Consider the following 24,217-nt stretch of genomic DNA (forward strand, 5'->3'; position numbering starts at 1 on the left):
CTGAAATGTATGTTTCTTCTCAGTACTTCTTTAGCTAAATGGTTACTTCACAGCCAAGAATAATATATTAATATTATTAAAAGTAATACAGATTAATACAAGCTCCAAATTTCTTGTAATACTTTTATCTCACTTTTAATCTTTCAGATTTTATTAATTCAAATTATTTTTGTTTTTTTTAGATAGCATAGAAAATCTTGTTTTGTTTGTGAGGTAGATTAAATTCATACTCAAAATTTTAATGTTACCTATTCCAATGAAATGATTGTTTTGTGAAAAGTACATTCAATAAGGCTTTAGAATATCAGCTGCACCAATTTAGGCCAACAGTGGACCTCTATCCATTCACGGTGCATTTCCGTATTTATACAAAGTTGCCAAAGTACATTCAAAAGTATTTAAGGTTACGTGCACTTTGGACTCCGGCCATTTTGAAGTGCAAGGTCTTCGTGGAATGCCGAGGTGCGCTTCAGCACCACGGACAGCGCCCACCCCCTCCGTTTAACAGTAGCTTGGGAAACATTGTCCATACTTTTCAGTGAAATCCTTTTTCAGGATATAAATAGTATTTTTTACATAAAATAGTATTTTAGAGCAAATTTCCTTAAAACAAGGTCAAATGAGAGTGTATGTTTCTGTGATAATAGGATTTCTAAAACGCTCAGTCCATGCTCACACAATAGGTATTTTGACCTATTACTATCATTATTTGAACTATTTTAGTACTTCGGAGTTCTTTCATGGTCCAAGATCCCATTGTAGGGATTGAACAAGCATAGAAATTGATCTTTTTCCTGAAGAACTGACACTCCAAGGGTTTGTGATAACCGTTATGAATGGTTTAAGCTGATACAAATATGAGTTGCTACAGACAGGGACAGTCTCTCCAGCAATTTCCCTGTGTTGACATGAGTGATTTTTGTGGTGAGTTAGATCATGGATCCTAATTTAAAATTCCATGGTTTTCATCTAGATCCATTCCTAGTTAACTCTTGCAGTTTTTCCTCCGCCAAACTCCATGTTTTGGTGAGATGAAATTTCCCTCCACAGCTGAGAGTTGTTGAGCCAGCCCTGCACGCAGGTGGCTGCTAGCTGTTTGATGTGACAGAGCAGGTGTAAGTGAAAAAAAACTTTTAAGGAAATTGAGAGATAAAAGTAGACACACTCAGTTTTACAGCATTTCAGTATAAGGCATCCTTTAGCAACAGTAAATCCAACATTGCTGTCACGGGAATTGTGGCTAGAGACAGCTGGGGTGAGGCAGTCAACTTGCTTATTAGTTTTTTATAACTAATGGTATCCGGAGTATCAAAGAGCAGTTTCAAGATGCTATAAAATGCAGAAGAGAGCCTTAGATGAAAATAAGTAAAACAGATCACCATAAAAAACTTTTTCTTGAGCAAAATAGTCCTGGCTAAATCCAAGCATCCATTCGTTTTGTCTTACATAACATTTTTTTTTCCTCTGGCTTTCAATAAAGGTATAAATGTACTTTATATTTTGCAGAATCAATAATCAAAGGGGAAAAAAGCAGGCACCCTTATTTTCTAGTGTTTTGTAGTGGTGGCTTCTGAATAAAGAATGACTTCTGTATTTTTAAACATAAAGTGCGTTAGTACATAGTAAAATAAAGATACCTGGCAGAACCTTGAGTTTTCTGCAAGTATTTCTATATAGATGTATTGAAATACTTACTTCATTAATAAAAAAAAACAAACCCAAAAGCTGTGCGGTTTAAATCTCAAACCAATTTTTAAAAATATGTAAGCATTCATTAGTCCTAACCCACTTACTTTATTTTAAAGCTGTATAATCAAAGGCTAATATGCGATTTAAAACTAAAATACAGTTTTGATAGGGTGTTAAGAATCCAGCTGAGCTCATTTCCTTGCCAGTAGGTGGAGCTAGCACGTAATATGCTGCCTCCTTGTTTCCTCCCCCTCATCTCTTCTCCTCCCCCTCCTCCTTTTCCCCCCCCATAACCAATTTTCTGATCGCTGCTGGGATTCAAAGAGTGAATCTCAAAACAGGAAGCAGGCGAAGAGACTACAGAATACTGCAGAGGTTCTTTTGTTGCTTTGACGGGGAGGTTCTTTCTTCATTTCTTTCCTTTTTCCTTTCAGTGAAATTAAGAGTTTACAAGCATCTTTGCCTAGGAACCTGAACCTGCAGTAGAAGGAGCCTCATCATTTACAAGTGTATGGATATTTCTTATGCCATGATTTGTAATTCTCTTTTAATCAGGTAAGACAACATGATATTTAATTAAAATGCTTAGGCAACAAATTCCAGTTGTTTTGTACCAAGATTCTTCTGTTGTGGTGCCACACCTAGTTTTCAATTAATATTAATAGAGCAAGAGGAGAGGAAATAATAGCCATCTTTGCCACTGCATGGATTTTTCATCGTATTTAATTAGGTCTTAGCACAATAACAAAAAATGTTGTTTTTCTTTGGAGTTCTCTGGTGCTATGGGGTTTTTTAAGATTCTATGTTTATAATTAGAATTACTTTTGAGTTTGTATTTTTCATCCTAAGTGTGGTAATTTGTTGCTGGTTTTTGGGGTGGTCATCCACAAGTGTTTTCTTTTTCTAGTGGAGGCTATGTTGGTGCTGTACCCAGAATACAAATTGGAGTGTATTTTAAAGCATACAAATACATCCCTGGGATTGCCCAGTTTTAATGCAGAAATGTGCTGTTGCTTCTTTATACCATCTTCAGTCAGAGGCTTTCTTTACTTCCTAAATTCATCATTTTGTTTCCGTGAGGCATAAGAGATTTACAGGATTCTCCCCTCCCTCATCTCTCAAAACAGCCTCTCCCTGATGGAAGACAGAATGGAGGACTTGTCTGTGACTAAACATGGTTTTGCACTGCTGCAAATATCATATGAAACACATGTGTTTTGTGAATTGTTTAATATATATATAAAAGAATGAATTTTTATTGTAAAAACTGCATTCCATATTGCATGAGAGAGAGGGGAAAAAATTCTCCTTTCACTATTTTTTTCTAGATGCATGATACACACTGGGAGAGACAGCAGAATGACTCAGGAGGTGGGAAGCTCATGCAGCACCCCCTGACTCTTCTTTCAAACCTTCTGCTTTTTTTCTTACCTTCTCTTAATTACAGCAATAATTTATTTAGTTGGGAAAAACAACATAGAGATACATTGACTTACACAGTCACAGATCAGAGAAAGGGCTCAGTAGCCAGTATATGAGAAAAAAAATGTGTGATTAGTGCTTTTTGTTATAAGGTGGTAAGTAGGAAAGCACTTAATCAAAATTTTCACACACCTGTGTAAAGGTAAACTTCTTTTTTTTTAGTGGTGATTAGTGAAGCAACAGAAAACTGCCTGTTGGGATTTGAATGGTAGATGCTGCCTTGGCTTTAGATGTTTCCTTACATACATGTGAAATGTTAAGAAGGTTCACCTGCATTCTTGCTGTCTATGTGTGTTGCCTGCTTAGTTCTATTTTTCTGATCAATGTTTACAGTATGTATATATGGATATGGCTCAGCTATTGTAGTTCTGAAGATATTTTTACTAGATGGTATAGGATCATCCATTCTTGAACAGATCTGGAGAAAAGATGAAAAATCGTGTCCAAATGATCTGCAATTTCCTCCGGTGACAAATGCATTAAAGAAATGGTGTTCTCTTATGTCTATAGGCCCCAATTCAACAACAAACAGGCATGTCAATGGGATGACTCACATTCTTAATATTAGGCAAGTGTATAAGCACCTGGCTCTGTTCTCTTGATTTTTTTAGACTGCACCAATGCTCAAGGAGAGAATAACTTTTTTTAAGCACAGAAATTTTGCAGTGTTCATAAAATGCAGTTAGTAGGCCAAATGAGCATATAGCTTCAAAGACAAGCTATAGATTTACTTCTACATTTAAAAAATAAAAAAGAAAATCCATTGAGTTGTTACAAGACTTAAAGGAAAATATTGAAGTTGAATTCTTACAGATTTTTAGCACGTTAATTGTGAACATCAGTCTTTGGGAAATACAAACACATAAATGGCTATAACATATCAAAGCATGTTCCAGTTACCTTTCAGTAGTGATGAAGTCGGATGTCTCTGGAGGAGTTCAAGCAAAAGTTGACCCTAAGAGAAAAGTGGCCCTCCCTACGTTTTGTGAAACTTAATTTTAGGGGATATTTAAGCCTTCTCGTTATTTTTGTTCATCTGAATTACTGTAATTGATGTGTACTCTGTACACATATAAGCATCAGATCTCCACAGCAGAGACCAGCAGACCCACTCTGTAGCCAGAGCAAGAGTCCAGCAGCAGTCACCTTGTCAGCGCTGCTTGCTCAATTTCTTCATCGCAGACCTTGATGAATGGATTTGCTGGGTCACTACCTGCTCTGCCCCTGAGTAGCCCCTAAACTCTCCCCCTGAGGGTACAGAGAGGACACCGAAATCTAACATGGCCTATCGTCTGCTTGAATTGTACTAGGCACCAACGAATGCAGCCGTAATACCTTCTTATGCATGCAGCTCTCAGCTGGAGTACGAAAATCACAAACAAGATTTTACTGTGTTGCTTCCATTGTTTTAAGGCCATGCACACACTCACACCAACTTCTCCAGAGGACAGTGTGGATCCTCTGCAGCGGCAGGCCCTGTACTCCCCCAGAGCAGGAGCAGCCCCTCGCCCATCAGAGTCCTCCCGCTCCTTTCTTTTTGCCCTTGGCCCTGGCTTGCCGAGCAGGCGTCGGGAATCCCGGAGGTCTCCTTTCTAGAGGCTTCCCGAAGCCACTCGAAAGAATCCATTTCTTGTGCCTCCTCTCCCCTCGCTGACACCTACCAGTCTCAGAAATGCTGTGTTAAAAGACATTTCTGCCAATGGTGGCCTGCATCTCCTGTTCTTCTGTTATTGTCTTTGAAAGACAAATAATGTACCTGATTTCAAAGAGGTGTTAACAAGGGAAGGCAAATGATGTTGTGAATCATTAAATACCACAAAGATAAGAATCATAAAAAAAGCTAAGGAGGAAATTGATGATTCTGTAGTCACTGCATGTTTGGGAAGATGTGCAATAAAGAAGGTTTGGGACCAAAATACTAAAAGAGGACAATTTAAAGAAACATTGAATAACAATATTCATGTTACTCAGGTCAAATTCCTATTTTTTTCCAAGCTTGCAACTTTACCTCTATTATTTTTGCTCCTGAACCTACTATTGTTCCTTTTTTCTACCCTTATCTCCAAATTAAGTTAGGCTGCTTCCTCTTTCTGCCTCTAAATGGTTTGGGACCAGCAGAAGGGCTTTGCTTCTGCTCCTGGTTTCAGCATTTGATGCCTCAGCAGCTATTGCTATCAATTACACTGAATGGGCTGCTAATGCTAGGCAGAGACACAGTCAACACGTGGCAGCTCTGTAAGTATTTACTGCAAGCCGCTAAGAAGCTTTTTCTGAGCATATTTAGAAATTATTTTAGAGAAGTGCTGAATCGCCAGATTTCAATAAATTTAAAAAGGAGCAACAAAATTCAAAGTCTTTTATTGCCTGAGCAGCCTACTTGACAAAATTCAGAGTAAAGAGGTTGTAGCAGAAGTTCTCAAAAAATGGCTGGAAATATATTTTAATGTCACAGTGTTACCAACATACTCATTAAATAATCACAAAAATAGTTTTAAATCTTCCTATTAAAAAATGTAACAACATAGATTAATTGTTCTTGCCTTTTGGTTTCTAAACTTGTAGATTAGTGGAATAATACTTTCAAACTTTTCCCAATAAGTCAACTACAAATGTACTTTTTCTATTAAGTGGTGAAGTTTTTGTTGTTGGTAGCATTCAAGCTGAAAGAAATAAGAAGTATCATGAGGACACATGGCTCCACATTGTCAAGTTCAGCTTTTCTTTGTAACTTCATTGAAAGAAGTATCTCACCATTTATAGTGTCATTAAAGAAAGAAATCGGGATGAGGCCAAGAGTGTAAACAAATTCAGTCTCAACAATTAATGTTTGGCAAAGCTGAAGGCATTAGGAAGAGATTCTCATGATGGAAACTCTTAAGCAAACAAAACTGTCAGCTCTGTTCATACTACATAGAAAAAAAGTTCAAAAAATATTAAAAAATCAGCAATAACTTATTTTTCAGATCTCTCCATCTGAAGTTCAGTGATTGTTTCTGTATGAAGTTTCCTTAGGGGTTTTTGGTTTTTTTTTTTATAATTCTGATCACAGTTGCTTCTTGATTCTTAGGTCAGCTTCCCTTAAATGTGGGCAGAATCTGATTTTGGCCAGAAGAACTGTTCTTGAACTGCTAATATTAACCAGTTCTCATTCATCTTTCTGGAGATCCTCACAAGTACTTCAATTGTGTGGCAAAAATGGAGAGTTCCCCCATCAAGAAAGAGGATCATGTTCAATAAGATAATGATTGCTCTATGCAGTGTGTAGTCAGTTACCTTATTTGGACAAACTGATAACATAGAATGTGAGCAGACATGCATTTTAAGACAATGGATGTCCAGGTTTTGCACACACAGCAAGTGGTGTTCTCGTGGTCTACCATGGACCTGTCACATGACAGGAGATGCCTGATTTTTATGCCATATGGTGCTGCCTGTCTGGTCTCAAATAACATGCAGCTTTTGAGTACATTTAGAAGATGTCAAATGACCTGCTGTAGCTAAAAAAAATTGGGTACCATTCAACCCTGCAGTAAAAAGCATGACTGCAGTGGGTAAACCAGCTCTCAGCTTAGTACTTCGGTTTCAAAGGCAGTATATGTGCTTTATAGAACTGTACCAACCCACCTGATTATTTTGGTTACTCATTTGGCCTGCTAGCCTACCAATCCATAGCTTTCTGGTCACTGGTACGAGCTAACTGAATTAAAGCTACAATATTTCCACGTCTACTGCTGTCATTCCTCTGACAGCGGTGCAAATTTTGCTTTAGTTAAACTATTACCAGCAGGCTTTCAGAGTGGGGCAGAAACAGTCTTCCTGTTTGAATGGGTGTTATTTATACATTAATTTCTTTTCTATACCATCCTCACCACGTCTCACCCTCCTCAATGTAACTGCAAAATCCTCAGCAGACTTTGACCCCATGTAGTTTTGTTTGATGATAAATGTAAATGACTCACTCTGAAATGAGGAGTCTGACTCAAGTTCTCTAAAGCGATACACCGTGTTCTAGACTCACCCATTTGTCTCGGTAGAATCGCATATACGTTAGGAGCCAGATTCCACATATGTATACAAAATGGAGTCAGATGCATGCAAAAAAATTTGACAGTCTGTGATCTCAAGGAGAATAGTGGCTGGAGCTTAATGCATTGTACACTGCATACAGATAGAGCAAGGCCAGAAAGAAGTGTCCTTTCCCTAGACACTGTGGTCTGAATTTGCTGTTTTAAAATGAGTTCCATAAACAGGTGCCACCAAAAAGAAGGCTGAAGTAGCACCTGAGAATCTAAACAGACGATGTGCTTATAGGGAAGTGTATGGCAAATTTCTATACAACCACAACTATTATGAAACAAGAACTCTGCCCAGGATATTTGAAATTTGACAGCTGATCTCGAAGTACATTCATCGTATTTTGTTTATTTGTAAGTATTTGTACCAAATGCAAACCAGTGGAAAAATCCTACCTCTTGGGCCACAAGGCAAGCTTTGTTAGATCAGTTTTCCCCCCTAGAAGTCTTTGGCGAGGTTGTTCTAACTGGGACTGTGGCACGCAAGGTCATATCGCAGGAGTGTGTAACAGGTGTTATTTGTGGAGTGTGTGACCTCCATATGTTTTCTCTTTACTGAGAGTCAATAATAAAACCATGGAAACTAAAAGATAAGTACTGATATCAGGCAGAATGAAAAAATGTTCCATCTCTAGTTGTGTTAACCTGAAAGCAGACATAAGGCAAACACTGCACAATTGTTTCCAGATTGAGACTTCAGCGTTGGCTGCACAAACATCCTGATGGCAAATGCGTTTGCACAGGTTAGATTTTGCAGTGCAGGGCAGGTTTCTATGTTGTAGAATGGGAAGTACCACAAAAGTGCTGATGGCAGACAGCCTCCTAGGTACCATGATAATACTACTGAACAATTCTCCTAATGAAGCAATGAGAATACGCTTTGAAAATACTGGGGTGCAGGATGAGCTAAAGTTTAATTTGGCTTCTGGAAAATACTAATAGACAAAATAGAAAGCACCCAATTTTACTGTCAGTAGTAATGGTAAGATGCAAATCTTTAAAGTTACTAAGGAAATCAATTTGATTAGGAAGCAATAGACTGTAAGTGTTACTGGGCCACATTTATGAGAGTCACTTTTCAATAGAATAACATTTTACATCTTGCAAACAGTTTGCTTTTGTAGCTTTGTTGGCTAAACATATGCAACAGTCAGAACATTTTCAAGAGTTATTGTTTCAAATGATTTTTTTTACAATATTTTCCATTAGAGTTAACATTTAAAGCACTCCACAGCCTTTAAAACATTTGTGACTGTAAAAAGATATTTGTGCTTTTGCCAGCTGTAGTTTTTATGAATTACATGATCTTTGATCTGAAGCAAAGCTTCAGCCCTCTGAGCCAAGCTGAAGGCAGGCTAGTCTTTGCACAGAGAGAAATCTGTTACTCTACTCCACCAGTATCCTTCAGGGAAAAAAAAACAAACAAACCTTGAATGTAAGCCTCAGGGTATGAAGATGATGACCTTTAAAATTATATAGGGCACTTGGGTGCTGTTACTCATGCTGATATCTTGCTCTGTGGAGTGGCAGAGGCTGGGAACCCAGAAGCACTCTCCATTGCTGGGAAAGGGATTCTATAGCTTTCATATTGACCTCACTTCCAAATTCGTTTAAGGATTCACATGTTCTCAAAATAATCTGTCCTTAGTGAGAAAGATGATGGATATGATGCAGAAATTGAGTGAGCTGGTATAAATATTGTGAAGATGGGCAAACAGCTTTGAAATGGTGATAAGGAAAGGAAATATCCAGTGGAAATCTAGATAAGAATGATTGATGGGGGGAAAGCAATCAAGTGTAGGGGGAAAAAGAGAAATTTTAGGAGGGTATACAAATTCAGTTCATACGAGAAAAAAGTAGCATCCATTGTAAAGCAAATATTGAAACATGTACCTGTGTTCCTGTACTGAGGTAAGCAGTGTGGTGTGCATGGCTCCAGTGGGAAGATCTCCTTGCAGTGGTATGGCTCCAGAATGCAGGTGATACTGTGAGCAAGGAATGCTTGAGAAAAATCTTTGGGGAGCTCTTGTATTCCCTCTAATCAGAACCCGTTTTGCTGGCTGATAGTGGGAAAGGAAAAACTCTCCTGAGGAGGTTTGCAACATCTGCTCCCTTCCTTTATTCACATGTACCAACAAACGCAAATGGAATATACTCCAAGAAAATTTACAGTTAGGAAATTATTCCATACTGGAGTAAATTGTCAAACTCCACTGAACAATTCTCAGTTCCAAATCACCCAGCTACAAAGGGCTGCACTTGTATTTTAGCCTAGACTTTTGTAGATTACCCTGAGCAATCCTTCTTTTCCCCATAGTTATGAAATGATACTATAATGAACAAGCCTCCTCTCCTTTTTTTTTTTTTTTTTTTTTTTTAAAAGCTGCCTTGAAACTGCATCTGCTTTTTTAAAGACAGTAATTGAACTTTACAGCTGTTGGTTCTCTGTTTTTTTTCCCAGAGGTTTGATGAGGTTTTCCCCCTCTTCTGAAAAAATTCAGGAGCTAAAATAGATTAGTTTGGGGCAGATATATGGTATAACTGTTCAGCTTTCTATTTCTGGCACATTCCCATACTTAAAAGGAAAAGTGGCACAGGAGTTTTCTTAACTTCACTACCCAGCAAAGTGATGTCTAAGTATAAAATAAGGCACCCATGTTTTTGTAATAATGCTTTGCCATCAAGCAGCTTACTAAGGGATTCTCATGAATTTGGTGTGTTCCAGCTGAGGCTCATGTTAAATGAGGGGACTTTTATAAGCCATACCATGCAGAATGTCAGAATAAACACTCATAATGATCTCCTCTGATCCTACATTTATGAATATGTGTTGTTCCCTCAGGCCTTTCAAGTTTCTTGATGGAATAGTTACATTACCTTTCTGCTCTTACTTAGTTGCGTATGTCTGCCATATGCACTTTGTCCCTCAGGATAACTTGATCCATAAAGATGTTTTTATAGTGTTCAGAATATTCTCAATTAATATCTTGATATGACAGTTAGGTTATCAGGACACTATAAAAGGCAAGCAGAAACTGGGCCTGGCAAGCTCTTTCAGGTTTTCTTTTAATGGCATTTCTATTTAATTGTGGGCCAATTAACTACACAGTTTCCTTTCAGAAAAAAAAAAATCCTCTAAATTTAATAGACAGTTGTTTAATGCTTCCTAATGCTGTATATCTGACTGAGCTTTTCATTTCCCAGAGAAATAAACATGCTGGTCAGGTCACCAGGGACTAGTGGTGATGTTTGCTGTCTTCCTTTGCATGGGAGGTGGTGGGGATGAAGCTGGAGCTCTTAAGTTTTCTAATGGTTCCTGTATGATGGTCTGGGAAATGCTATATAACAACTCAGGTGTGTTCTGCACAAGTCACCAACCATATTATTCATCATGAGATCTAATTTCATGCTGTTTGGTTTAATTTTTCCTTTTTGGTTGCCAAATCTTGAATATACATCCAGCCTTATGTGCCTCACACTGGTGGCATCTCCATTTAAAAGACATACTTAATCAACTGTAGAGATGCCTGTACTGTGACGTTTTGGACAGTTGGCAGAACTGTAATAAATCATAACTATTAAAATTTGCTGTAATTAAAATATATGCTAAGTACTATAACAGGAATATTCAGTTCTCAGCCTGCCTCTGTTAATATGTATTGGTATGCAAACCACTTATATTTTCATCTGTCATTCTGTTTCCAAAACCACATGTGGTCCTGTTTCTCAAAATGTAAAGTGGGACTAATGTCAATAGGTGCAAAATAAGTGGCTGATATTTAATATAGAGGTGTGGAAGTATAACGTTCCACTAAATACTTCACATTTTAAAAATTGCATTAGAAGTATGTTAGTAAGTGGCAGAGTTGAGCAGTCAGTTATGGGACACTGAATTAAGGCGCTCTTTACATTCTGGTAATCGGCTACATGATTTGTAGCCACCTATGAAAAGAGCAATCTGAGTGAATTGCCTGCCATCATATCTGAGTACTGAGTAGGATTCATCTCATCTCTCTCCCTTTAGAGTCAGTGGAGAGAAACAGGCACTTCTAGGGCACAACTTGCCTCACCTTAAGGTAGCTATCTAAAATAGGTCAGTAGAATTGCCTTTTAAAGGACCCATTTTTCTCCAGTGAATATGAAAGTAGTTTAGAATGGCTTAGATGTGGATGCCTACAGATACAGACATCTGATGCCAGGGAAGGCGAATCCTACTTGTGACACGGGCAGAGGTGACATCCAGTTCTCCAAGACAGCATACGGACCTTACACAAAGGACAGTATTTTTTTGCCCATGTCGTTATTGTCCCTTTTCCCCTTCCCACTAGTCACTTCTCCCAATCCACGTGCAGCACCAATGAATCAAGGAAGTCTCCTCCAAAACAAATCTCACTGCTTTTAAGAGCTCGTTGATATTGTATACTACAGAAGACAGTGAATGTCGCATTATAGTACCTACTGACGAATGAACCAAAAGTAAGGCAGATCTCAATGCTGTCATTCGAGTCCTCCTTCCTGCAGTCATAGGTGTTTTTTATTGGAATGTTTGTACACAGTTTTAGGGAGACCATATTGGTACCCATATGAGTGATCAGGAGTTATTGAATGTATGTTTATACATACTTCACAGACCTCTGAACTTGTCATCTTTATAGTGCTGTATAAACTCATTTTCAGATCTTTTTGTCCATCCTTCCAATTAATTCCAGTCCAGTTATCTCAGCTTTTTATTCCCTGTCTTGCCCATTCAGTCCAAGCTTTTTTGCTTTGTCCTATCTTGGTTATACTGGTTCCCGCCTACTCTCCTTCCCTTTTCCTTCACTTTTTTCCAGCCTGGTTTCCTGTGAGGTCAAACTGATCAACCTAGATGATTTTCTTAGTCATAATAATCTACAAGTCTTTGTGCTTTTTGTGTCTCTGCAATCAGCCTCCAGGACAGATAATTTTGAGACAATTTCTTTATCCAGGCAAACAGTTCTTCCATATATTATTTCTCTTCAGGTTTTTTTTTCTGCTGCCAATCTTTAATCCCAGATAAGTCTCCCTTTCTTCCTACCTCACCCCTTTTCCTTCTGTATTTCTTTCTTTTTTTTTTTTTAATAACCAACGTGTAGGATCATTAAGAACACAAAGACGAAAGCATTCCCACTCTTAGGTCAGCACAGTCCACACAGACCCAGGCTTCAGCTGCAGGAAAATCCCCTTAGCTGGACGCTGAAACTTTAACAGAAAAGGCATTATCTCTGGAATTCACACCTTTAAACCTCTGGGGTGGTCTTCCAAATATATGCAAACTAATTTTTCAAAAATTTTCAGCTCTGGGCAAGTATTATAGGTATCACTTCAATAGAAAATAGTCCAAAATTCAGAATGCTGTTCTGCAAAAAGTTCTGCAGACTTCATATTTATGCTTTGAAAATTGGCAGCTATAACATTTTAAAGAGAAATACATATGCATAGCTTTTTCTTGGAAATAGTTGCATCATTTGAGTTGAAGCTTCCCTCCAAAAATCAGCCTGAGGCAAAAATGGAAAATTTTAGCCCCAGTGCTTCAAATTTGGCATAATCGAGCAAGGGAGGGGGGGGGGGGGGGGGGGGAACAGGACAGGTCAAGCATCTTGGTAATAAACAGTACTGCCAGCCTCATCTGTAATTATCATGAAACATGACAACCCGTAACTAGTAGCTGGCTTGGACCCATCTGCACTTTATCCCTAAGGATATAGTAACAACTGCTAACCCATGAACAAACCATCATAAGAATAAAAGAATATTTAAAAGTAAGTATGGGACCTCCTCTATGACTTATTTTCCAGAACCACCGAAATTACTTTGCTTCCGGCTTATTTGAAGTGGGACTTCCCTGAAACAAAGCCAGCTCTTCCATTCCAGTGGCAAAGAGAATCTGGTGGAGACCACGCATGGGAAAGGGAGTTGTGCTTTTTAGTTGTGCTTTTTGCTGTCTCTACCTGCTTCAGAGACCTTGCTATGTTTCCAGGTGCAGCTACATAGTAGGACATGCAGGTAGGGGCATGAGTATTGCTGCTGAGGAAACACAGTCTGTGGCATCCTGCCCTTGGAGGCTGATGGATATCCAGGGAGTTAATGCTTCTTTCAAGCTGCATTAACTCCTGCAGGATCCCCTCAGCAGCTGGTGCTGTGCAGCTGCAGGGAGCCTGTCAGTGGCAGTGCAGTTCCCAGAGGAAAATTCTCATATGTTATCCGTGGAGATGTTTGTTTCCCCCATGTGGGATGGTCCTCACGCTTTCCGTGTCTATTGTGTTTTGGTTTTAGAAATAAGTTCCTCAAGAGGCAGTTGTGTTTGTTACTAATAAACTATCTTTGCAATTGCAGGCCTATTTAGAGAACACTCCGTTTAGATTCAGGTTCTCTTTATTTTGTAAAGTTACAAATTAGATACGTACCTACTGATGCTCTCTCACCTATACCAAAGCTAAACTCAGGGTTATTTGGCATGTGGGGGAAGAGGTTATTTTTTCCTAAACACATACCAACAGCTTGAAATCAGGACATCTTTTAAAAGCGGAGATGATGTAAAAACTGTCCCAGCACCCCACTCCCCATGTCCGTTTCTATGGTTTTACAGTCACCATTTCCTATTAAAAAAACCCCAACAACAGCAACAACCAAAAAAACAAAACCACGACCACCCCCACATGAAGAAGGGGGATTGGCCGGCTGCAGACAGTAGGTAAGCAGCGTGGCTATCTGTATCCACCACAGACAGTAAACACGTTTAGCAGAAGGAGGGATGTCGATCCCGCCGGTTCCTTCCCGCCTTGGGTGTAAAGCCTGGATTTGGCACCACCCGTGGTGGGACAGAGGGGACCTCGCTCGCCGGGGCTCCGGCCTCTGCCTGGGCTGGGGCTGGCCCAGGGCCTCAGCTCTTCCTCGCTGGTGACTCCGAAAGGGGGATTCACCTCAGCCCCCCCTTCTCCACGGCAGCCCCCCTTCCACTTCTGCCTCTCTGACCCTGCCTTTAGCTACCCAACGCTAAATGCCTGCTCTTTTCCGCCCTCCCCCTGCTTCTCCCGTGTGATTAGGTCCTGCTGAAGCAGGCAGGGGAAGCTTTCCTTCTGGAAAAAACAATCTGCCCGGAGCAGGTTTTCACGGGCAGTCTCCGCAGCCCGCGGGCGGCGGCGGCGCCGCTCCCCCTGCGCTGCGCTGTCTGCCAGGCCGCAGCGCGGGTGCCGCAGCCGCCGGGCCGGTTGCTAGGCAACCTCCCCTCCGCGCCGCCATTGCGGAGCCGCGTCCCTTCACAACCCAGCAGCTCCCCGTCCGTCTACCCCAGCGGGCTTTTCACTGGGCGTTGGCGCTTCGAGCGACGCGGGGCTGCCCGTCTTCCCTCGTTGTAGCGCGGAGTGGCAACGGGAGGCGATGAGGACCAGGGCGGAGGTTCGGCTGCCGCACCTGAGGCGTCCGGCAGCTGGGGCGGGCTCGGCACTGCGGCCTGCGCTCCGCCCTGCCTTCCCTCTCGTTCTCCCGCAGCGCCCGAGTTGCTGGCTTGTTGGCCCTGCGAGGTTAAAAGGAGCGTGCCGGTGGAAGCGGTTTGGGGTTGAAGTGGAAGCCGGTCGCCACGTTTTACCGAGGCGGAGGGGTCCTCGGCCCTTTGTCCTTGACTTGAGGGGAGCTGGGCCCAGCTTCGCTGTCAGAGCCTGACCTGGGCTTACGTAAGCGTTAACTGAAGAAGCACGGTTTTCTCCAGGTTGCGTTTGCAATAGAAGACGGTGAGAGGCTATAAAAGTGGAAACGCACGGTATTTTCCACAGTCACTTCTCGGTAGGTTCAGAATCATGATTGATGTTGTTCATCTAAAATTGCTAGGCAGTTGTTAGGGGATAGTAAAATCTCCTCTCTACCTGGTGTCTTTTATCCAAAAGATTATAAATTATAGATGATTGAATTTTCTGTAGCTGCGCTGTAGTTAAGATTAATGGAGATTTCATTCTAAACATCTTTACATAATGCCCATACTGGGAATGTTAAACTCGGGGTTCTGGTTTGTCAGGAAAGAAATCACAGCATGTTTTATTAACAGCATAAGTAGTCAGCACATTCTCCCATTCAGGCATCTGGAAATATCTAGCTCATCCCATACATATGGCACTTCTGTTATCATTACATCTTTGAGTTGTACAGTCACTCTCCCCACACAAACACACTAAAAATGGATATATCTTTAGCCTGACACTTAACTTACACAAGAATGTACTTGTGGGCATACATTTCTCACAATGGATATCAGGGCACAGACTGATTTGATGAAAAGCCCACCTCAGCTAGATGGCCGAAAGGCCTTAATCACTTAGCCAGCTTCATTAGGGATTTGATGAATGCTCTCCTCGAATTGCTTTGTCTCCTACATTGCTGTTTGCTCTGGAGACAGTATATTTCTCTTTTTGTAAAGAGAAACTTGAACTGTTGTTCTGAATCTTTCTCAGGTGTGCATTGCTCTTTGTTTTTTCCTCTGGTCATGGAGCAGCGGAGGAGCTCATCTGAGTCTGGCAGAAAGCTTATTTCACTGTATACAAAAAAAGTTGAGAATGGTATTTTCATGAAGTGAAAAAAACATTGTCTAATGCTAGAAAGAAGGACTTAAGGGCCTCTTATTGGAAAAACAAATAGGTTTTTGTTCATTCACTGACATTTGATTGAAAATCAGCAATTGTTCAGAGACCATTTCTGATAAAAGAGGAAAATGGAGTATGTAACTATAACCAAATGCAAGTCATTGCCAGTTATTGGCTAACAGTAAGTAAAGATAACAATCAACTGATTTTTACCAATTTATTTTTCATACTCCCTTGGAGTACATCTTGCCATAGCCCTGTGGGCAGTACCCTGAAATAAGTTTTAAAGAGAGCAAGAAAATTGGTTTGAAGGAACCCCCAAACTTTGCCAATAGAGGTCTTTGTATACCTATTTTCATATTAGATGATCCTTGCCATATTTTTTGCATAAAATGCTGTCCTGATGTCATGATGTCCATGTTGAAAGGCAGAGGGTGATCCAGGTCACCTCCTGATCTTGGAACAGCAGTCCTGAGGCTGCTATAACTGAATGCTAATCCAATTTGATCCCTAGATTTGCTAGTGTTTGGGCATTTTAATAAACCCTTTTGCTTTTTTTATCCTACCTATACAGGGTTCTACACCAGGTACAGGATCTGTGCTAATACTTGTGGACTGTACAATTGTTAGAGCTCTGTTCAGCTCCAGCATTCGAGCGCTGAAGATCAGTTTATTCATACTCTGGTGCCTTAAGGCCTACTGAGCTTTGCACTTAGGAGAAGCACTAAAATTTGGAAGACACTGTAGATAGTCACCTAGTCCTTTGCACTCTAAAAGTGAGAGGACATACTAAGCCTCTCAATTTCTTTCTTGTAGTGTGATGGATCAACTCTCTGATCTGTCTGAAATCTGGCCACTTATTTGTAGTTTGCAGCCAGACCAGTGAGCTGATCTGGCTAAAATGCAGAGGTGCAAAAGTGCTCAAGCCAGCACAGTGGGAAATGACCAGAGTTAACAGTGGGTGGAGAATGGGGCTGTCCCTTCTGAAAGCACCATCTCATATTGGCTTAAGATTTTCAGAAACTGCATTTTCAAAGGTGACTTGCTAGTTATACATCCATTTAAAATGTTGGACAATGTGTAGGAAGCTGTATTTTTATATAGCTCTTCTAAGAGCTGTTTGGAAAAATTTGTTGTATAGAAACACCTACTGTTCAAGTCTCACAATTCAGCACATAGATACTGTATGAAGAGAACTCTGTCAGAGCTCTGACTACTGAACATACCATGCAGCTAGTATGAAACACACAAACCTCAAGCACAGGAGAATTGATTTTTATTTGCTGTCTACTAATTTCAGCAGTGGAGTAGTGAGACCATAAATCTTAGCAGAGATACTGCACCAGCTGTAAACCTTCCACCTTCAGACAGGGCAATCACATGTTATACAATCTTTCATGCAGTGCCATGGGGTGCTGACACATCCAGAAAGGCTATAGCCCTTTGAGACACAACAGGGTTTTTTCCAGCATTTATCTTACCCATGTATAGGAATAGCAGTGATGCAAGGTGCAAGTAAGAGAATGGACTATGAAATAGCTCTTCAAACTTGTTTTAATTTCTCTTTGTCAGGCTAGGGCAAAAAGAAAATACTGGAAGGAGAGAGAAGTAAATAAAGAGAAACTGGGGGCAGACCTCTCCTATTCCACACCAATGCTTCCTTAGGCAATCTTGTCTCTTTCTCTGTAAAGAAGTCCTTGGGACTTTCCTGCATGGGATGTCACTTTTTTCTATCCTGCACCCCCCTGGCTCTTCAAGAACTTTCTCAGCCAAGAGTGACTGAAATCATCCCCCCTTCTTTTCTGCCTCTCTGATACATAAACAATAAGCTCTTGCTCCCTTGAGGCCTGGGGAGAAACATAACAGATGGAGCAGCACAAAACCATGAGAAACCTATGCTTATTAAGACCCTAAACCAGTGAGGGCCTGTTACAAGTTTCATGATTCTCATCCTGATCAGTTTTGCTACAAATCTCACTCATCACTGGTCTTTCTTTTTACAGGGCCTAGACTTTCTTAAAGCCCTTGAATGATTGTGGCGTGTCTACTCTGTTCATTCTCTATTTTCACTGGTAAAATGTTTTCCTAACAAATCCCTCTTGTGCAGTTTAGTCCCACAACCTGTCTGCCTGTATGCCAGATAAAAAGAAAACAAATTCCTCCTCTTCCTTGGAAGAGCTTTCTAGACATATAAAGACTGTCATCGTATCTTCCATCAATCTTTTCAATCTAAAATTAAGACAGAAAGAATTCAAATAAATCCCACAATTCCTTAGATGTTTTCTCATAAATTATGTTTTTATTGCTGTGATCTGAATTCTTTCTAGGTGGCCCCCATATTTTTTGAAATGTAATAACCAAGTTGGACATACTGTTCCAACTAGAAGAGTAGAAGATCGTTTCACAAGTTTATAAATCCAAGTACTTGCTTTTTTCTTTTTTTTTTCTTCTGCAAGATTGGCATTTTTCACTCATGCTTGGTTTGTAATGCAGTAAGTACTCCAGATCTTTTCCTGCAGACCTATTGGTGAGGTTGTGTTCCTCATCCTGTAATTTTTCAGTTATTTATTCTTGCCTAAATATAAAACATAGGATTGTATGTCTTAAATTGCATCCTATTTTGAGACCATTTTGTTATTTGTTAGGACATTTTAAATTCTAATACTGTCCTCCTGTTCACCTGTAGCCCTCCCAGTTCATGTCATCTGCAAAGCTAGCAAACATGTTTTTCAGTGATCCATATCACCATGATTAATTTAGTAGTATAGTGTTTTAAGTAGCATGGGGGAAGAGGTGACAGGAATTTCTTTAGATTCAGTGCATAAGATTAAATGTATACTATTTACAAGAAGAAAAAGCTCCCTTTTCCCTCTTCTACCTCTTTAAATGCAAAAAATACTATCTCATTTTAGAGCATAAACTTCAGATTTTTTTTAAGATGAAAATTCTTAGAGTAGTACTAACATTTTGCAAACTATAGCAAATACCACAGTCACCTACGCTTTGGTCAGAGTTGCTCATCACCATTTTAATTTTAGGACAGATTTTATTTAAAATTTAATTAATTGTTTCAGCAAAGAAAGTGGAGATATGCCAATGTAATTTGCTCATATCACAAAGTTGGGAGGCATTGTCACAGAACAAGCAAGCTATTACACAGAAAGGGCTAGATGAGTTTGATGACTGGTGTTACTGGCATGAGATGAAATTCAGAACTATAAATGAAAAGTCATGCACTTAGGGACAATTCTAATATAGTACAGGAACACACAGCTGGAGAGTAAAAGCATCACAGAACCACAGAATGACAGCAAGTTGCCACATGGGTACATTTTAATATTTCGCTTTAACATTGAACAAAGACAGTTAATTTTTACAGATTTCTGAGGAGAAGCTGGTAATCTGTTTTCCTTCTGATTTTATTAATCAGGATTGTCTGTAGATGAAGGGCTTCTAGATGGGCAGGAAAAGACTCAGAAGTTTCTCTCAGCTCTGTCCTGTCAAAAATCCTTCACCCTAATGTAGAGTTTCTTTACATATGACACTGAATACTTCTTCAACTCTACCCTTTATATGGGCCATGAGCGTTTTGCCAAATGATTAAAAGACGAAGTCCACTTGAAGCGTTCAGATGTGCCACAGTACTGGGAAAGCAGATACCACTGGTGATAAAATTATTCATAAAATGTACCCATGGCTGTAGGTAGGAAGCTAGACAGCAGTGAGAATTTACCTATTACCAGAATTCTTATTCCATGTTTATATTTTAGGTAAATTTTGACCAGGTTTGAACAATAGTTTTTAAATGTAGATTATGTTGGATTGGGTTTTGATTGATATTTACTATCTGATTTGATCATTTTCTCTTCCTCTCTCTACTAATTTTATCTATTATATTTACTATAGCTATGTAGTATCTAATTATTTTGATCTGTTTTAAGGTTTGTTACTAGCTTCTCCTGATGTACTACTGTGGTCTCCTCTTTAGAAGTATATATATTTCTCTTTTAGATTGCAAAGATCGTATTGCATTTCCTGCCTATTCTGTCTCTCTAAAACACTTGTTCTTTTCACCTTACAGCCTAGTAAGACTGTAGACCCAAGCATCTAAGGCAATGGGATACAATGTCCCATTGGCTATTTCCTTTTCATCTTTACTTTTCACTGTCCTTCCTAATGCTATGCATGTAGGTTGTATAGCACTGGTGGAAATCAAACTGAGATCTCAGGTAATTTCAGGCCCATACAATAAGAAACAAATAATCAGACACTTTAACTTAATATACCATTAACAGCAGAATGAAGCTCCTTTTCCATATTGTGTGAATTAGCCCAGCTTTTCCGGTACTTGGTTTACTGTAACTTTAATAAGCAGCTGCATAAACACATACGGACATATCCACACATATAAATAAACAAAATGCTTTTGTAGTTAGACGCTCCTTTACTCCTTTTGTGAATCTGTGCTGTCTCATAATCCTCTTATTTTGAGACTGCAGAGCAGCTCCGAGTAAGCCACAGTCCTAATTAGAGCCAGCCAGAAGTTTTCATCCAAAGCTTTTTAACAAAAAAAAATTGGTTACATGGAATTGTTTGCAAAATTTCTATTGATTTCATTGAATCATTTGTGAAATTAGAAAACCCTATCAAATAAAAGAGTTTTCTAAAAAAGCTTTTAGTGTGATTTTAAAATATTGCATAATGTTTAAATGATTCAAAAGCAAATCAATACTTCTGATGTGGTTAAATTATATTTCTCAATCAAGACATTTTTTCTTAGTTGCTGAAAATTTTGAAACCACTATTTTGATCCAGTCAATCTGTTTGTTCTCTCACAATTACCAAAGAACCAAATTATCAGTATTTGTCCCTCTCTTAATTGTCTTTTTTTCAAAGCCACAGTGGTGTTTCTTCAGCTGCTGTATTCTTTCTTTCTCCAACCTTTCTCACTTTAGAGTCACCCTTTGTTTTTTATTACCTTCCACAGCTCCTTTAGTCCTCTTCACAGCTGAAGGAAAGGACATGGCAGAGGGACAAGTAAATGACTGCCTGATGGTCTGAATCTATAGCTACAAGAATTGCTTGGAAGGTTTGAAAGAGATTTGGGTACGTGTGAGAGGAAGGAGGGAAGGGCAGAAGGTTGATGGTGGGAAAAGACAGGCTAAAAAAGTTTTATTAGTGCAGTGTGAGAAAAAGTATGAAAATCAGTAAGCATAGAGAATACAAAGAAAGCAGGAGGGTGAAAAAAAGTAGGATGGCATTTAGGTGGAGTGGTGTCCAAAGGTGATGTCTTATTGATTTGCCACATTGGAGGGGCTTGCAGTGCTCCTGATCATCTAGTCTTGCTCCCTGCTACAGTGCGTGATTTCTGTACAGGAATTCACCACTGCAGTGAACACTCAAAACTGCCATCCTTCCCTCTCATTGCTGGCTTTCACCAATTTAGAAAGAATACACATCAAATATATTGTATAAATTTATTTTAGAAAACTGATACAAGCTATAGTTTAAAATAATCCAGACTGCCGATAATTCAGTCTCAGCAACTGCTTTGGTTGTACACTGCTTGTGCAACCTCCATTTTTCTATTTCTCTTACTTTGCTATCCCTCCTACTTTCTTTCTGTGTCACCTTCACAGTTTTAACAGCTATGGTCTCATCAGCAGTAGCTGCTATATATTCAAAAGAATTTTTGAGAATCCTGAGACCTGGCTGGTTATATAAAATCATGTATTTTAGTCACAGAGTCTCAGTTTAAGCAAGTGTTCGAGCATGCAAAAATGCTTTACCATTTCAGATGAGAATTTATGGATATATATCAGTACCATCTAGTGGCAATAAGAGTTATAGCACTCAGTAGGCTCGCACAGGAAATGCCAGATTTTACTTCAATAACCAGGATCCTTCAGCAGGAAGTTAGGTGTGGTCTGTACAAGGAGAATTTAAAAAAAAAAAAAAAAAAAAAGAGAGAGAGAAAAAGAAAAAGGAAAAGACATGATGGAATTTTAGCTGCAGTCTTCCTTGGTGCCATTCCAAACCCACATAAGTGCAAGATTCTTCACTGGTAATGAATTTTTAATTTTTTCCTGCAGTATTAAAACAGGATTATGCCCCCCCCCCCCATAATTAACAATAAAATCTAACAGGATTCTGCTGCAGGACTACTTTCATTTTCCTAATTAACCCTTTTGCTGCTACTAGTCAGTGCAGCTTCCAGCAGCAGTTTGCTACAGACCGTCCATGACAGAATGCACTAGGTTCATTTGCCTGCAATGGAAGAGCACGCTCATAGGGAGACCTGCAGGAGTTGGGATGTGTGTGGATGTCTGTGTAGGTGTAAATGGCTATGTGCATATGGTTGAAAAGGAGGAGAAAGCATCGTGTTGCAGTTTATTTAGCAGGCTTCAAAAATATGAATTTGTTGCAGCTGTGCTGGAGTATGTGTATTTAGCGAGACAGTAAAATAAGAATCATGCTGATTGTATTCTAACTATTGTATTGTTTTAATTTGATTGGTATATTGTCTTACTCAGAAGTTGTTACTTTTTTATTGCATTTGCTATATTTTTAATGTGCTTACTCAGGAGAAGGACTCTTGAGAAAAATTCTTGAAGGCTATGGCAGAGATCCCATTTATGGTTTCAGATCAAATTATTTGCATTGGGAATATTTTCCACTTGTTCTTTTTAACTGAACTGTCTGGAGACATTAAGAAGAGATGGTTCTGGTCTTGTTAGTGAAAACTGTGGAAAAAAAAAAAACCAAACAACCAATTGATATGGTATCGGACGTAAAAGATCTAAGCGCAGTATGTAATGATTAAAGATCATTTTTCTTTAATTCAGCAATTCTTCCAGTGCACAGTGTGTTGCCAGGCAGGGGATCTGAATACAGGTGCTTATGCCTGAATCTTGTTTCCTGAGCTGGCAGCTCTGCAAAGGCAGCATATTTGTACCCAAAGAGAAGGAGCATCTCACATTACTTTCAAATGATCCCTCTGGCCTTACATGGCAGTAGTGGATTCTAGGAGTCATTTCTGGTCCTTATAGCTAGAGGGAGGGTTGGTCCGAGGTGCAGCTTTCAGGATAATAAGGAGGTGAATTGTCTGGAGTCTCACTCCTCAGCACCAAACAAGAAACACTTCAGAACTGTTGATTCCTCACACTGAATGTGGTGGAAAATATCTCCTACTTTATTCACTGGAATGGATAGCATTACCCTTGATAAAGGCAAGAAGATGTTATTGTATTGTATGTGACATTTTTTAATACAGTCTATAGAATTGGCAATCTATTGTCACAAGCACTAAGTTAATTTTAAATGAAATGTTTTAAGAATTGATACCTTCAAGACAACTCTAAGAGGCCAGCTGCAAAGGAAAATGGTTTGTCTTGAAATAAAAACAAATTAAAAAATCCCTTTCACAGCAGCCTCCTCTGGATGATAATTACCGAATTTAACAAGATTTCCCACAGAATAGTCTATGAAGGTATATTCCTTTACATTGTTTGTAGCTATATGTGTTGCTGTAAATTTTTTCTGTGTTTTTTATATTTTTAGCACTTTTTTATGAGAGAGGCTAAACAGTAATTAAGAGGTGCAGGATGAAAAGATGGCACAATCAGTGCTGGTACCACCAGGACCTGACAGCTTCCGCTATTTCACAAGAGAATCACTTGCAGCTATTGAGCAGCGTGTCAATGAAGAAAAAGCTAAAAAATCCAAACAAGAACGCAAAGATGATGATGATGAAGATGGCCCAAAGCCAAATAGCGACTTGGAGGCAGGAAAGACGCTGCCGTTTATTTACGGTGACATACCTCCAGGAATGGTGTCCGAGCCCTTGGAAGACCTGGACCCATATTATATCAATAAAAAAGTGAGTGTGTTGTATATTTCTATTGGACTTCAAGAAGATTAAAATACAAGGACCCCTCTCACAGACATAGTATTTCCAGTATTTTGGACCCGGTCTTTACGTATAATACATTCCCCCAGCAGCTGATTTCATTGGCAGAAATCTCAATTGTAAGAACAGAAGTTAGTAATGAAAGTTTGTGGGACCTCATCTGTTGGTAGAGATGCATTTAGATTTATTTTAATATACCTGGCATTTTACTAAAATTTGTAACTTTCAGTGCTTTACACACAGGAGAAGTGCAGAAGTAGCACAAGAGTTATCTTTAGAATTATTATTTTATTAATTGCTGTATTATAGATGTGAAAGAAACAGATCTTCACTATGAAACCCGCCCCAAATGGAGCTAGACACCTTCTCACTAGCTTTCTTTACTGTCACGTGGAAAGCCTAGGATGCATTCTCTTGTTGCTGGGAAGGATAGGGAAGTATGTAAAGGTAATTTCTCAGGATATGCTGAAGAT

At 39.4% G+C, this 24,217-nt stretch overlaps 1 protein-coding gene across 8 annotated transcripts in view; it reads left to right on the forward strand.

Moving 5' to 3' along the window:
• Nucleotides 1–1,963: 1,963 nt before the first annotated feature.
• LOC104313747 (sodium channel protein type 2 subunit alpha) overlaps nucleotides 1,964–24,217 on the forward strand; it is a 79,217-nt gene continuing 56,963 nt past the window's right edge. For 4 of the 8 annotated variants that reach the window (XM_069781276.1, XM_069781278.1, XM_069781274.1 and 1 more), the window contains exons 1-2: nucleotides 21,527–21,899; nucleotides 23,396–23,714. In XM_069781276.1, coding sequence (XP_069637377.1) covers nucleotides 23,448–23,714 — 267 coding nt within the window. In that variant the 5' untranslated portion in view covers nucleotides 21,527–21,899; nucleotides 23,396–23,447. Of the gene's footprint in view, nucleotides 2,245–21,525; nucleotides 21,900–23,395; nucleotides 23,715–24,217 lie in introns of those variants that run through there. The other 4 variants (XM_069781281.1, XM_069781279.1, XM_069781275.1 and 1 more) reach the window with 3 other exon arrangements.

Source organism: Haliaeetus albicilla, chromosome 4, assembly GCF_947461875.1.
Source record: "Haliaeetus albicilla chromosome 4, bHalAlb1.1, whole genome shotgun sequence".
Classification (NCBI taxonomy): domain Eukaryota; kingdom Metazoa; phylum Chordata; class Aves; order Accipitriformes; family Accipitridae; genus Haliaeetus; species Haliaeetus albicilla.